General features: G+C 47.8%; 1 protein-coding gene across 1 annotated transcript in view; it reads right to left on the reverse strand.

Annotated features, from left to right (window-relative positions):
• The window catches only part of SRD5A3 (steroid 5 alpha-reductase 3), a 161,821-nt gene that overhangs the window by 128,385 nt on the left and 18,390 nt on the right, over positions 1 to 15,046 (reverse strand). The window contains exon 2 of the mRNA XM_078678953.1: positions 4,173 to 4,324. Within this exon, the coding sequence (XP_078535079.1) occupies positions 4,173 to 4,324 (152 nt within the window). The remainder of the gene's footprint in view (positions 1 to 4,172; positions 4,325 to 15,046) is intronic.

Below are 15,046 nucleotides of genomic sequence, written 5' to 3' on the forward strand. Positions count from 1 at the left end.
AGTCCAGTCTTCCTTTCTTTTTTCTAATCAAACACTATGAACTTCTGATTTAGGATTCTCCGTTAATCAATTCATCTTTTTTTGCACAGACGTTTTAAATATTTTGTAAGCAACAATCCAAGGAGCAGCAACAAAATAAATATCAAAGCCAGTCGCGGCTGACGTGCTGGTGGGGCAGGGACGGTGGATGAGAAAAAAAACACACAAAAAAGAGGATCAACGGACTTACCTTCCACCCGCCGTTACTCTGCTTCGAGTCCTCGCTGCAGCACATGCTCCCACCCTCCCCTGCGGCATAGCTGCCAAGGTTTCAGATTGTTATGTGTGACAGTTTCATAATTTCAGGATAATTATGAGTGACATTTCAACAACTATGAGTGACACTTTCTTGCAAGCAAAAAAATCAAGCAATAAAGACGAGGGAAACGTATAAATATCAGAAGATCTTTAAAACTGCTGCAAACGCCTGCGTGGGTGACTCATAATTATAATGAAATTCTCAAAATGTCACACATAAGCTTCGCTGCTATGAAAGAGGGCGGGCATCACTTCACATGACATAGCATTGAAGACCGTGCCCATTCTCCTGTTCTTGACACCGAGTCTTCTTTCCCTACATATTTCATAAAAGTGATAGGAAGTATGTGTTTTATTCTATTGCTATTTAATTGCTTCTCTTGTATAATGCTGATCATATAATAAACTTGTGAATTTGGATGGCACAGTGTATTGGCGAATAAGGATAAAAAAGTGGAAAAAATGCTACAATTATAGATAAGGAGCATGGTGAAACAAGGAGAATAAAACAAATCACTTTTACCGGGTGGTGTTTGTTGTACATGACGAGGTCACTTGGAGTGAGGTGAACAACCGAATAAGTAAGGTTGCCACTGCAGGGGCAACCTTATTCATAAGCGAATGCTGTAAGCAGGAATAATGTAAGGCTTGTGAAGTAACTACTAATACCAGCCTCAGACGTCACCACTAGAAAACACTAAAAAGCGGACATCCAGAAAGCAGGACTCACATGGCACCGCTTAGAATTACCAGCAAAAAAAGAGGAAGGACTTGTGTTTAGATGGCAGAATCACAGGACTATACAACAGGATGTGAGAGGCCCTAAACCAGAGCTCAGCTGCGTCGGGCCCATACCATAAATTAATTAGTGAGCTGACTTTCGGAATCTGGCCGCCACAGTCATTAGTGACATGGGAGCATGATTTCTGGGCAAGCCTCAGGAGAGGCTGTGAGCCACACACAGCGATCACAGCCAGGCAGGCTGTATTACTTTAAAATAGCACACCAGTAAAGTGAGCAGCTTCAGTGTAATGGTCCGGCGCACCAAAGCTACAAAGTTAACTTATTTGCGACCGCCAGTAGGAGATAGATATACACACAATCATACATACACACGTGTGGTTAAATTCTTAAAGCTAAATTCGTAATCATATATATTAGAGCAAGTGTGCGTCACAGATTTAAACAAACACTACTTTACAGTTAAGGTATTTGGGTGCACTATGTTTATTTTCTATGCCGCCACGTTGAACATCTGTGGTGGTTGACCAAAGCCAGAGCTTTGGTCAACAACTACCGCTGTTGAATGTGGCTGCAAATGAGCCACACCTGCTCCCTCTATCATCTAGAGAGCCCGGAGATGCTCATTAGTTTCGAGAAATGGAAGAATGCAACGAAAAACAGGGATCTTTGAAGCTAACTGATAGATGTGTAAGTGCTTTAAATGTGGTCAAAGCCTATTAGGTAAACACAGCAAAGCTTTTTTTTTTTAACTGCTCTCTGTGAGACACTACCAACAACGTGCAACCAATCACAACAGTGTAACATACATATATAAAAAGCAACAATACTTTCTTCACCTGCAGAAAACACACAATACCTGCCATGCTTGGTCCTAATGTAGTGTTCAAAAATCGTACGAGACCGTGCACTGCGATTACTTACAAGCTGTTAGAACAAGTCAACCTTGTTTGAACGTAATACAGCCACCTACCAAAAAACAGTACATTCCTCCTTAGGCTCTACGGAATGCCAACAAATATGCGCACACACTGCAGGATTCACTCGACTCCGATTCGAGTCCCCCCGCCACTGTGTCCCAGGACGTGAGGGAGAGCATGTCACATCCGGATATTCCACCCCACGCGGTGCCACAGCAAGAGCAATCACTGGGACGACGTCACATCCGGATAAGTATCCTGGCCCCCCACAGTGCCACAGTGTGAGTGACAGCCAGGAGCAACGAATGCTATGGGCAGGCCCCGCCCCCAGTCATTGGCAGCGCAGTGTGTGTCAATTTAGCCGCGCGGCGCCGCAAGATATAATTACAATGCAGCCTGCCTGGAGCCAGGTACGAGACTGCACAGGCTGCTTGGGCAGATACATTGTCGCACTCGCAGCAACTCCAGAGCTGAGAACAGACAATGGTTCTTCTTTAACTATTAATGAACTCTGACTCAGAGCACAGCAAGTAGCTGCTGGCTGGCAGCACCTCTCTCCGAGCAACAGAGCTGGCGCACAGGTGCGTGCACAGGCGCCGCCGGTGGCACACGCTGTCAAGTGGCAAAATGCGTGACAATGCCTTTCAGTGCGGTGTTGCGGAACACCACACTGAAATGCGTGAGTGTCACACGTGTTGCGTGATACTTGACAGGACTGCTGCGGCCAATCCAGACGCTGCTCTCATGATGCTGGCAGCATGAAAGCAGCATCAGGATTGGCCTGAGTACCCCAAATATGCACTCCGAGAGACTGGAAGCCTGTGCCTGCTGTCTCTAACTCAACAACGCAGCTCGGGTAGGAGACAGCTTAGTGTGCATGTCAGGTTGTCTGTCCTGAGATGACCGGCCAAACCGACATGTGCACTGATAGCAGTGCCCACCACTCCCCCTCCTGACTGCCTCGTAATGGCCACGCTCCCAAAACTCAGCCTGGCCCTTAGAACTTGAAAAATAGAAAAAGATAATAACCCATTTTATTATCGTTTTATTTTTCAAGTTTTGAGACAAGCGGAGGGAGGGAGGGGTGGGGGTGGAGGGCAACACTCCTCCGCCATAGCAGATGACCCACCACTAATCAAAGCACTCAATTAGGAAAATACCCACTAATCAAAGCCCTCAATTTGGAAAAGGCTGGCCGTGTGAGAGCCATTCAACAATAAAAACTATAGTACAGTATTATAAAAACAGAATAAATTAACCAAGTAAACTACAATTTGTTAACCCAAAAGTTTGAGAATGATCAAAGTGCGCACCCAGTTATTACGGATGGAGCTTGTATAATTTCATGCTGAAAGTAGAAAGAGTTAAGATTCTGCAGTCAGCGGGAGAAAAGAACTAGAGATGCAACTAACTTTTTGCCCTTTCACCCACCTTAGGTGAAAGATAGGTGATTAAGTAAGTGGCTAACTGACAATCAAACAATATGTCATGTTCTGCTTAAAATATATGACTAAAAAAGAAAAATCACATAAAACGTATGTACAGATATTTACATCTCTACCTCAACATACTTTTGCATTTTTTCCCACAAACATTCCTAGACATACGCATGGAAAGCTGCGCCAGGGAGTACTTTACAGGTGCTCTTCTGGGAATGCCACGCAACACATTTTTTAAGCTCCTACTCACTACTGTGTAATTTTACATAGCACAGAATTATGCACTTTTTTCTTCATGCGAAATTTTTTTTTACCTGTAGAGAAAGCCCTTTCATACACCAATACAAAAGTCTTGTGGTGCTCCATTTCCTTTTTCATCCTATCAGAGTCACTTTCTGACCATATCCTGCATGGGAAGGGGTTGGCCAGGTATTTCTGAATGCCCATAAAAGTAGGTTTGTTGGCATTCACAAACATACAAGGCAAACAACAATTTGTAATGCTCTCTTCCCATCTCTTACAGGGGATTTACTCCTGCAGATTTCTCCTCACTCGTGGGAAAAACAATCCGTAGTAATAAATGCCTCTATGTCAGCCAGGAATACTTCAGTGATTTCTTGGCAGGATTGAATAGGTTTTATTTTTGCAGGCACCCTTACATTTACAACTACTTATACCTTTGTTAGTAGGGCCAATAGCCTTTTCTCATTTACAACAGCCAAGACATAACTCTTAAATGCAAATAAAACCTCTTTAGCGACAGTGCAGCACTTACCCATAACCCGGTCATGTGACTCTCCACTGAGAACCTTGACCAGTGTGGCTAACCATGCTGGGATATTATGTCCAAAGAACAGAGTCTGAATAAACAATATGAGCAGAAATCCATTCCAGAACACAGACACGACATAAAAATGGGAAAACCACCTGCAAAGACAAAATCACATTCATTTCAATATTGTAGACTCATCTTCCTTCTGGGGATGAGACAAGATCACTGGAATAATTGTTCAAGAGATATAGTATACATCTGTGCTAAGATCTCAACATAATACATAATAGGAAACACTCAAACAATTAGTGACTTGAACTTTGTTCATGCTTTTCGATACTAACAATCGAAATTCATTTCATCCTCGATCATAGGTGTGCTTGCATAAGTGAGGTCTAGTGGAGCGGTTCTTACCCATTTGACTTCTGTAGACCTATACTTAATCATTACTGGAATCCAAGGACCCCCACTGTATTGTTATTGGAATCCATGGACTCCCACTGAAACATAACTGGAAGCTGGGGACTCTGCACTAAGCAATTTTGATTATTTGCACCTTAAAACACTACAAGCATTGGCATAGCCAATAGGTCTCGCCTTTGGGACCTTATAAGTGTGTAGCCAGGGCGAATGGCTTTGCTAATGTCTTTAAGCTATGTTGTAGAGCATTGTGGCCGCTGTGCAGCATGTTGAAAAGTTATATTAAAAAAGAGTTATAAGCATTTTTGTTACGTTACAAATAACCAAGAAGACAATAGGAGAGAGGAGGTTGGGAAATAGTACCTGAATTACAACACGAGCAGCGGACGGACACTAGGGGAGAATCAACAGATGCCAGATTCTGAGGGCAGACAGGTGTTGCTGAATGATGCTGAGGTGGTGGTGTGGTGGTGTGGAGGTGAAGCGGAGGTGGTGCTGAGTCATGCTGAGGAGGTGGTGCTGCACTGGTGCTTAGGTGGTGCTGAGTGATGCAGAGTTGGTGCTGTGCTGAGGTGATGCGTTGATGCTGAGGGGATGCTGCACTGATGCTAAAATGGTGCTGAATAGCTGCTAAGGTGGACTGCGCTGATGAGGAGTTAGTGCTTCACTGGTGATGCTGAGTGATAATGAGGTGGTGATGCGGAGTCGTACAGAGGGGATGCTGAGTTCAAGGTTTTTTGTTTATCAAGAACGTGAGAATGTAATGTAACGTGCTCAAGTAAAGCGCTCCAATACCTTCGGGTCGAGTTTGCGCTATATATAACTGCAAAACAAAAAGTACAATGATGTTGAGGGCCATCCGGGTTCTCCACTACAATATATCACACACGCATGCATACACCCCTCTGGGCGGGATCGACCCTCAGGGATAAATAATAAATAAACGGCAGGAGATGGCTCGGGGTCTTCCGGCCAAGTATAGTAAACTGGTGTGGCGTATCTTCATTTTACAGCAATGCTGCGGCCTTTACTCATCAGGCCCTGCCGCATTGGTGACAAGGCCGGTAGCAACCAACGTGTGCACATCCTCCAAGGATTCACCCAACTGGTAGCACGCGGAGCCCACCCGCGACGCTCCGTCATCATGTGCTGTGAGGAATTTCTGCCTGTGCCCACATGTGCCACAGTCTGCCGCCGTGGCCTGCCCATACGCCCTGCGTGGCTGCCGCAGCTGTGTCCACACGTCGATCGGCACCAGGACTCCTTGCATCCACCCGCATGCCTCTCCAGAGCAGCGGGAGCGTGCTCCAGCCGGCGGTGCGCTCCACCTCAGAAGATGTCCTCGGTGAGTGGTAGGCCCAACAGGGTACCCCCGCTGTGGCGCATAGCAGTACTGCAGGCCTCCTGCGCTGCATGAAGCGAGGGAGTCTCCCACGTGGCCAGGGCCTTCCCCACGTGCCAGCTTCCAGCCACTACTGAGGTCAAAGACACTGGAGAGGCCTAGGGGACTGCCAAGCCAGCAGGCCCCAGGCCGCCACAGCAGCCCTGCATGGGAGGGAAGTCAGCTGGGCCCAACACCAACCACGGAGGCCGAGCAATACCCGTGTGTCTCCCTATGCTGGCAAGACGCGTGCCATCCTCCACAGAGGACGCAGGGGGACAGGGCCACCTCGCCCAGGAGAACAGGCCGAGGAGACCAGTCATTTGCATGTGGCCACACGCCAGCGTGCAGGTTTGCTCACAAGACCCTAGCGCCAGGACAGCGCCACCGCGCACGAGAGCGCCGGCACCATGAGCAACCAAGCCCCAGCTGGCGCTGCCGGTCAGCAGGCCGCAGTCGACAATCCAAACGTGGGTGCCAACGCACTACCTCCAGGACACAGCTAGACAGTTGTCTCCCCACTGCCGCCCTTCAGACCCCGCAATGGCGGCCCCACAGTGGAAGGCGTGGATCGGATGACTGAATAACTACTTCAAGGGAACCAGAGAGACAGACGGTACAGTGAAAATGCCTGCGCCAAGTCTCACTCGAAGACACGCAGTCACAAGAAGATGACACGCCACAGGAGCGCTGCCTCGCCCTCGAAGATGATGACAACGAAGTGTTCGTTGTGTCCTTTGTCAGCAGGTCTGACACCCACCGGCCGCCGCCACTGATGTGTTCTGGTCTGGTAGAAGGAACCTCTGTCCGGGCGCTCATCGACACGGGTGCATCGGTCACGTTATGGACTCGTAGCAGTATGACCGTCTGTCGCCAGGGCCCCTGCTCACACTTAGCAAGGCCCGTATCTACACATACGGAGGGACGGACCCACTCCCCCTCCGAAGAGTCACCGAGGCCAAAATTGCCAGCAGAAAGCATGTCACAGTGGCTCGGTTCCACGTCACTGAGGGGAGAAAAGGCATGCTACTCAGCTGCCACACGGCGGAAGACCTAGGCCTTGTCTTCTTTGTGAACCAGGTCCACAAATCCCATGCCTAAGACATCCTCAGGGAGTTTCTGGCACTGTTCACTGTAGTCGGCAAGCTGAAGGGGAAACAGTTCAAGCTCCACATAGACACCACAATGAGGCCTACCGCCCTGAGGCACCGGAGGGTGCCATTCGAACTCCGCCCGCAAGTGGAAGAAGAGTTGAAGAAGCTAGAAGACCACGATGTCCCCGCTGGTAGTGGCTCCCAAGCCAAAGCAGCCCGGAGCCATCCTGCTCTGCGTGGACATGAGGCTCCCGAACCTGGCGGTCAAGAGGGAACGCCACCTCACTCCCACCATGGATGACATTGTGGCCGATTTGAACAAGCCAAGTGGTTTTCTAAATTGGACCTAAATGCGGGGTACCACCAGTTGGAGCTAGAACCCGAGAGCAGGTACATCAACACATTCTTCACCCACGTTGGCCTCAGGAGATACAAGAGACTGAGTTTCGGGGTGTTGTCGGCAGCCGAAGTCTTCCAGAATGCCATAAGGGAAGCACTGTCGGGTGTGCAGGGTGTCATCAACCTGAGAGACAACATCCTGGTGTTCTCGAACACCCTGGAAGAACACCACACTCACCTCCGGGCCACCCTCCGGCGACTCGAAGACTGCGGTCTGACCCTTCACAAAGCAAAATGTTCGTTCTACCAGGTGTCGGTTGACTTCTTTGGTTACGTCTTCACCAGGAAAGGACTACAAGTAGACCCCAAGAAGGCCGTGGCCATACGAGCAGCCAGCACTCCAAAGACCCCCACGGAAGTTCCCCGTTTTCTTGGCATGGCTACGTACTGTGGCAGATTCATTCCGAATCTGGCCTCTTTGTCAGAGCCACTTCCCACCCTCACCCGCAATGACCACAAGTGGGAATGGACCTTGGCTGCTACCACTGCATTCAACATCAAGGCCGCGCTAATGGACAAGACGGTGATGGCCTACTTTCACCCGGGGCGCTGCTCAGAGCTGGTTGTCGATGCTAGCCCAGTGAGCCTTGGTGCGGTCCTCCTTCAGGAACATGCTCAAGACACCTGGAGGCCAGTGGCATACGCCAGCAGGGCGCTATCGGACACCGAGACAAGATACGCCCAAATCGAAAGTGAGGAGTTGGCAATAAAATGGGCATGCCAGCATTTTCACCTGTACTTGCAGCGCTAGGACGCTTCGGGGTAGCTATCGCGCTATACAAAAACAATTTTCATTCATTCATTTCATTCACTTGCACGGACAAGAATTTCAAGTTGTAACTGACCACAAGTCACTACTACCTCTCTTTGCAGGGTCATCAAGACTGGCACCTCTGAGGAGAGAGAGCTAGGCCGTACAGCTTCAGGAGTACAAAATCAAAGTTGTTTTTGGTCCCGGGGCACACTACCCAGCGGACTACCTCTCCAGACACCCTGAGTCCCTAGTCCCTCGAAGTTCACCGACTGATGTAGCGTACGCCAAAGCATTTGTGAAAATTATCTCGCAGGAGGCATGCTTCACTGCCATGACGCTAGAGGAGATTGGCCAAGCGACGGACGAAGACGAGATGTTGACCAGAGTGAAATCCATCCTGCTGAGCAATGGATGGGCCCACTTCCTGGATGGGACTCAGGCACTCTTGACAGAAGACAGCCACGCTCGGCAACAGATCTAGCAGGTACACCACAAACTTGGTGCAGGAGAACAAGGAGTTGTTCTGAGGGGACATGTCATAGTAATACCAAAGAGACTGTAACACCAGATCCTCCAGCCGGCGCACTTCGGACACCAAGGGACGGCAAAGACAAAGGCCAGACCACGGAACAAGGTATGGTTCCCGGCTATGGACTCCATTGTGGAAGACATGGTGAGACAATGTCATGCTTGCACCATCACTGGGGAGACCGGGCGCCGGTAATCACTGAAGAGCCCAGTGAAACGCCATGGGCCAAAGCCAGCCTCGACTTTGGAAGCTTCCCGGATAGGCACACCATGTTGGTGATGGTCAAAGTTTCCAATCGTGGAAGTAGTGGCGTCAACAGTATTCCTGCATGTCAGGAGAGTCCTGAACAAGACATTTCCACTCATGGGTTTGCTGGATGAAATTCATGCAGACAACGGACCCCGTTCTAAGGCCGGGAATTCCGAGAGTACTTGGAGAGAAAAGTGATCCACCACAGGAAGATCACCCCTCTATGGCCCCAAGCCAATGGGGAGGTGGAGCGTTTCATGCAAACACTCAACCGGGCCCTGTGCATTGCCGTGGATCAAGCGGAAGATGCATAGTCTGCACTCGACCAATTCCTTCATGCCTACAGGCAGACGCCATACAGCACGACTAAGTGTGCCCCCTCACACTTACTCTTCAAAAGGCCCCTGCGGGATAGCATCCTGACGGATCCAACGTGGAAGCCCCCAGAACGGGACAATGCGGCCGTCCAAGCGAGAAGGACATCAACTAACCAGAAAGTGAGTGAAGCCCTCAGGGCAAAAGAGCCACAGCTGAAGGTGGGGAATCGTTTTGTGGTCAAGGACAGACACCCTGGCTGGAAGTTCAGGACACCCTATGAGCCAGAAGGGTGGACTGTGGTGGAGGTACAAGAAAACCATGGTCACCGCCCAGCGAGGGTCGCAGGTTGTCACAAGGAACGTGTCCAGCTTCAAGAGGATTTATGATCAGAACTCTGGCCAAAAAGAGTCGCAAAGTGTAGACAATACCCCAAGTCTCACCCCACCCGGCTCGCCAAGGCTGATGGTCTGTCCACTGAGGAGCTTGCAAGTGGAGAGTAAAGAGGCTGTCCCCGAGGCTGGCAGGCTCAGTCAGGATGTGGTGACTGGGTCACCCTCGAACACGCAATCGGACGCAGTGGTCAGTTCCAGCTCCCTGAGCCAGAAGTATGGTCTCCGGCTGAACCCTGCGCCAAGCCAAAGACTGAAAGACTTTGTGTGCACCTCCCTGTGAACCTGAAGAACCTGATGGTCGGTCACTAAAAGAATAGAGGGATATAGATAGCCATCCATTCACTCCACTACAATGTATCACACACACATGCATGCATACAACCCTCGGGGCGGGCTCGACTCGAGGGGCTAAATAAAAGGCAAGAGACTGCTCGGGGTCTTCCGGCCAAGTATAGTAAACTGGTGTGGCGTACCTTCATTTTACAGAGCTTCTGCGGCCTTTAGTCTTCAGGTACTGCCGCGCTACAAATGAGATTGCGTGAACGGTTTCGGGTGTGCAGCTAAGCCAAAGTGAAGAAGGTAAAGATTAAATGAATTCAGAATGTCTTTGACTGACATTAATATGTCAAAAAAGGCAGATACTTAGCAGTGTGGATGAACCTGCTAATTCTTATTTGCTGCTAAAACAGGTCAAATCAGATTTGAAGTCCCTCTGATAATCTGAGAGTTTTCCCTATTAACACCTCATGAAAAACATCTTGGGAGTGCAGTCAGTAACAAGCAACCTATCTCACATACGAGGAAGGCCGGCTCATGGAGCTGAAGCAATATTATGCAGCTGCCTTAAAGATAGAAAAAGGACTAACCTGAGAAGGAGCATTAGAGATGGGCTGTGTTCGTACCAACTTGAGGCAGCCATCTCTTTGTGCCAAAAGTGGTGAAAGACATTGATCACAAAATGTAAGTTTGATTGCAGATTATCATCTTTGGTGCAAAAATATGAATCGCTATAAAATAAAAAGTTTTAAATAATTATTTAAAAAAAGAAAACGGTTTTAAATGTCTCCACATTGATTAAGCAATTGTTGCAACAAGTATGCCTTTTTTGTAGTTATTCTTATTTTATCTCGGTTTGTGTATTTTACAGAGGTGGCACTGTATGTAAGCTTGTTTTAAGGGCTCGGAATGTCCTGTCAGCATTTCTTGGTGTGTGTGTTTGTGGGGCAGTGGTAGGCAAACTAAAACAAGTTAGAGAGCAAGGAGGAGGGGCCATCACACGCTGTACAGTGAAATGGCCAACTAAAATTTTCACTTCGTGAAATCGCCGAGGAGGGAGCGGAGACCACAAGGGAAGAACATTTATATATATGCACCAATACCAAGCTAATATTTCTGAATGCCAAAGATAACAACCAATGGCAATCAGTGGGTTTGCCATACCCACAGAGGCGATACAACAGGTTGAAACTTGACCTAAAAATGAAGAACCAGGCATTCAAACAAATTCCAAAATTATAAAATAGTTGATTTAATTCACAAACAAATCTAAAACAAATGAAATGTAAAATTTTAATGGGAAGGATGAACTTTTCGAAATTAAAACTGAGGCCACTCTTCGTCCATACTATATTTCGTCTGATGCACTTGCACTGCTCCCATTAATCAATCTGAGGATACCAACATCACATTTCTTCACACCTATGGAACGTTTTCAAGTTTTACACTTATACATACATAAACACACACACACACACAGATACACACACTTTATTAATCTGTTAATATATTTTAAATTTGTAAGTAGTCGCTGACCCTTGAGTAGGTGTCGTGGCCTCCCAGGGGTCTGTGGACCACAGGTTAAGAATTATTGGCCAAGTGGTTTATGGCTTATAGAGACATCAGAAGGACAGTGTTCTAATCCCAACTTTTCCACATCATCTGATCCTAGGTTCATTTTTTTCAACTCCATCTACCTCAGATTAGTTACATAAAAAATGTCAGTGTTAATTTCCAAGAAGCAGGACTTGAGTTCACTGTACCTTCTGGTCTCTAACTCAATTTGCAGTTCCAAGGATCTCTAATATGATGTGCCTTTTGACTTAAGATGCTGCGGTGTGACAATCATCAGATCTAAAATGGACTGATAACAGCAGAGATGGTGTTGCCTTTAGGGTATTACAACCACCTCATTTCTGTGCCTATGTCAAGACTGATTGTGGACACATTGAATATGGATTACATGTGTCTTTCCCTTGCTGGTATTTATCAAAACTCACTTATGTTGGTTCCTATCACAGCAAGGTACTTAAAGCATACTTGGAAGTGAAGGCAGCATTACTTACCTCGTCACTCAAGCTCAGTTGTCATGACAGAATTGGCAATACGATTCCATGGAAACGGTTGAGCTTCTTTTCAACACAATTGTATCCGTCCAATTCCATTTACGTTCTTCTTTTTTTTAATAGATCAGCAAAAGGGGGTGCGGGAGGCAAAGACATAGGGTCAAGTCAAAAGCAACATTTTCCATTTCAAGGCCCTATAACTTTTCCTATGTCCATATGGACCATTACGTTCATAAACAGTGGAGGATGTCCACTGCAGTGAGGCTATTTCCTTAATCAATGAACTCAGAGCTCTTATGTTCAATTTAGCTGACAATAGAGCCACCCATCAAGCAGGACATCTACTAGACCCAATTTTTACTAACTGGGACGGTATATGTGTCTCTGCTCCAACTAAGATCCTATGGTCAGATCATTATCTGATACCATTTCAACTCAGGAAACTGCCCAACAGGGGGCCTTTACAGAAACCTCCCGCCATTACACGAAGGGACTGGAGGAAATTCAGTCACGATGCCTTCAGTCAATCCCTAGAACAGGACCCCCCCAAAGCTTAGCGACAATTTGGTGGAGGCGCACAAGATGTATGAAGAATGGGTTCAAGGTGCGCTGGACAATGTAGCCCCGTGGACGCACAAACCCATGGCACGGAGCTTGAAATCTGCTCCGTGGTTCACTGCTGAGCTACGCGCCGCAAAAACCAAATGTAAAACCTGGGAGCGTAGATGGAGAGTGGATTACGCCCCCTCATTACGCGAAGTCTACAAGAGCGAACTTAGAGTCTACCATAGTCAGATCAGGAAATCTAAAAGAGAGTACTATAACAACAGGATAGGCCGTGCTGAGAATACAACGAAAGAGCTCTTTATGATCCTGAAGGAACTCTCCGCCCCTCCCGCGAGTTCTGGGGAAGTCCCACCCTCGACTCAGTCATGCAACGAGATCGCAGACTTTTTTATAGGGAAAGTAGAAAAGATCTATGCTTCGTTTCAGGCTAATTCAGATGCGATTAATCTGCCCGACCCTAATTCCGGTAATAAGGACAGAAAAGAACTTAGGAAATTTGTGGTTCCCCAAACTGAGGAGCTTATCAATACCCTAATGGACATTCACTCGGGCTCTCCCCTAGATGTGGTACCTGCGAGAATTCTTCGTAGTTATCTTCCCCGGGTGGCGAGGCATATAGGCAATATGGCCTCGCTTTCCTTCGAAGAATGTCTAGTTCCGGATAGCTGGAAACTGGCCCAAGTCGTCCCAATAAAAAAAGAAAGCCCACATAAGCATAGTGCAACTAGACAATCTAAGACCAATCTCCCTTCTCCCCTACTGTGCGAAGGTAGTAGAAAAACTGGCTAACCGACAGTTGGTAAGCTTCATGGAGGAAAACTTGCTCCTGCACACGTCTCAATCGGGTTTCAGAGCTAAACACTCGACTGAGACCGCCCTCCTCCTATCAACAGAATTGCTGCGGAGCAAGGCGGACGAAGGTCACACGGCCGCACTGGTCCTATTGGACTTAAGTGCGGCGTTTGACACCGTTTCGCATCCCGTACTACTGGACCGACTGAGTGAAAAGGGAATAACTGGTCCTGCTTATGAGTGGCTGGTATCCTTTCTTAAGAACAGGAGATTTCAAGTGCATTGCCCACCATACAAATCCAGTGTAAGGCGTCTCAGGCAAGGGGTACCACAGGGCTCTATTCTGAGCCCTACATTATTCAATCTATACATGGAACCCCTTGCCAAACTGGTGGAGTCATATGGTGTGGCAATAGTCTCCTATGCAGATGATACACAACTGGTGATCAATTTGTCCCGTGATCCAGTTGTGGATGCTGAGAATTTCTCGGCTTGCCTTGGGGCACTTGACGGCTGGATGAAACAGAACGGTCTCCGCCTTAATGGTAACAAGACGGAAGTTCTTGTTGTAGGTCCATGTCCTTCCATCTGGACCTCTGCCTGGTGGCCCACTGAACTGGGCTCTGTCCCGGTCCCAGTAGACACAGTTAAGAATCTTGGCTTTCTTCTGGACTCCAACCTAGCCTATACCAATCATGTGGGTAAGGTTGCGGGAAAATGCTATGGACTCCTGAAGGTCCTAAGGAAAATCCTGGACCTACTGCCCTCGAGTTCCAGAAAAACTATGGTACACGCCTTGGTCACCTCCCAGTTGGATTATGGGAACTCCCTCCTATGTGGACTTAGTAAAAAGGGCCTAACACAGCTCCAACGCGTCCAGAACGCAGCTGCGAGGCTGGTCCTTAACCTCCCTAGGAGAGCCTCTGGTAAACATGCATTGCACTCCCTTCATTGGCTCCCAATGAAGGAAAGAATCAAATTTAAAACTATGTGCATCACCCCCCGTATAGCTCACAAAAAAGCACCTCCATATCTTCAGTACTTGCTCCCAGTCTATCGCCCTGCACGTCCGTTGAGGTCAATGGGTAGCATGCAATTAGTGGTGCCTCGGATACATAGAGCAAGAATGGGAGGACGCTCATTCAGACACCATGCCAGCAACGACTGGAATAATCTACCCATCGAACTGAGGATGGAGCCGTCTGAAATCAGGTTCAGACAGAGGCTGAAAACCCATCTTTTCCCCACGTTAAATTCAGTATAGTCCACTCGTGTCCCTGTGTTCACCCTCTGCGAGCCAAGCTGAAGAGATGTAGGTAGGGTCGTCAGCGCGGGGACGCACTGTTCTCTGTGCAACCAAGCGCTTAACAAATGTCATAAACTAAACTAAACAGCAGACGAGAGAGCATCCAAATGTAAATGGAACTTTTGTGCTTTCCATGATGGCCACAACCGAATACATTGTTCTAGAACATATGATCTGGGAAAACACCAGCACTTCTAGTGAACATGCCTCAACAACTATAAAAATAATGAACCACAATAAGGTTTGGTTTGAGCTAGTGTTAGACTTAGGGCCTGATTTAGATTTTGGCAGACAGGATATCCGACACAGGTGCGATGGAGTAACCTGTATGCCG

Source organism: Lissotriton helveticus, chromosome 2_2, assembly GCF_964261635.1.
Source record: "Lissotriton helveticus chromosome 2_2, aLisHel1.1, whole genome shotgun sequence".
Classification (NCBI taxonomy): domain Eukaryota; kingdom Metazoa; phylum Chordata; class Amphibia; order Caudata; family Salamandridae; genus Lissotriton; species Lissotriton helveticus.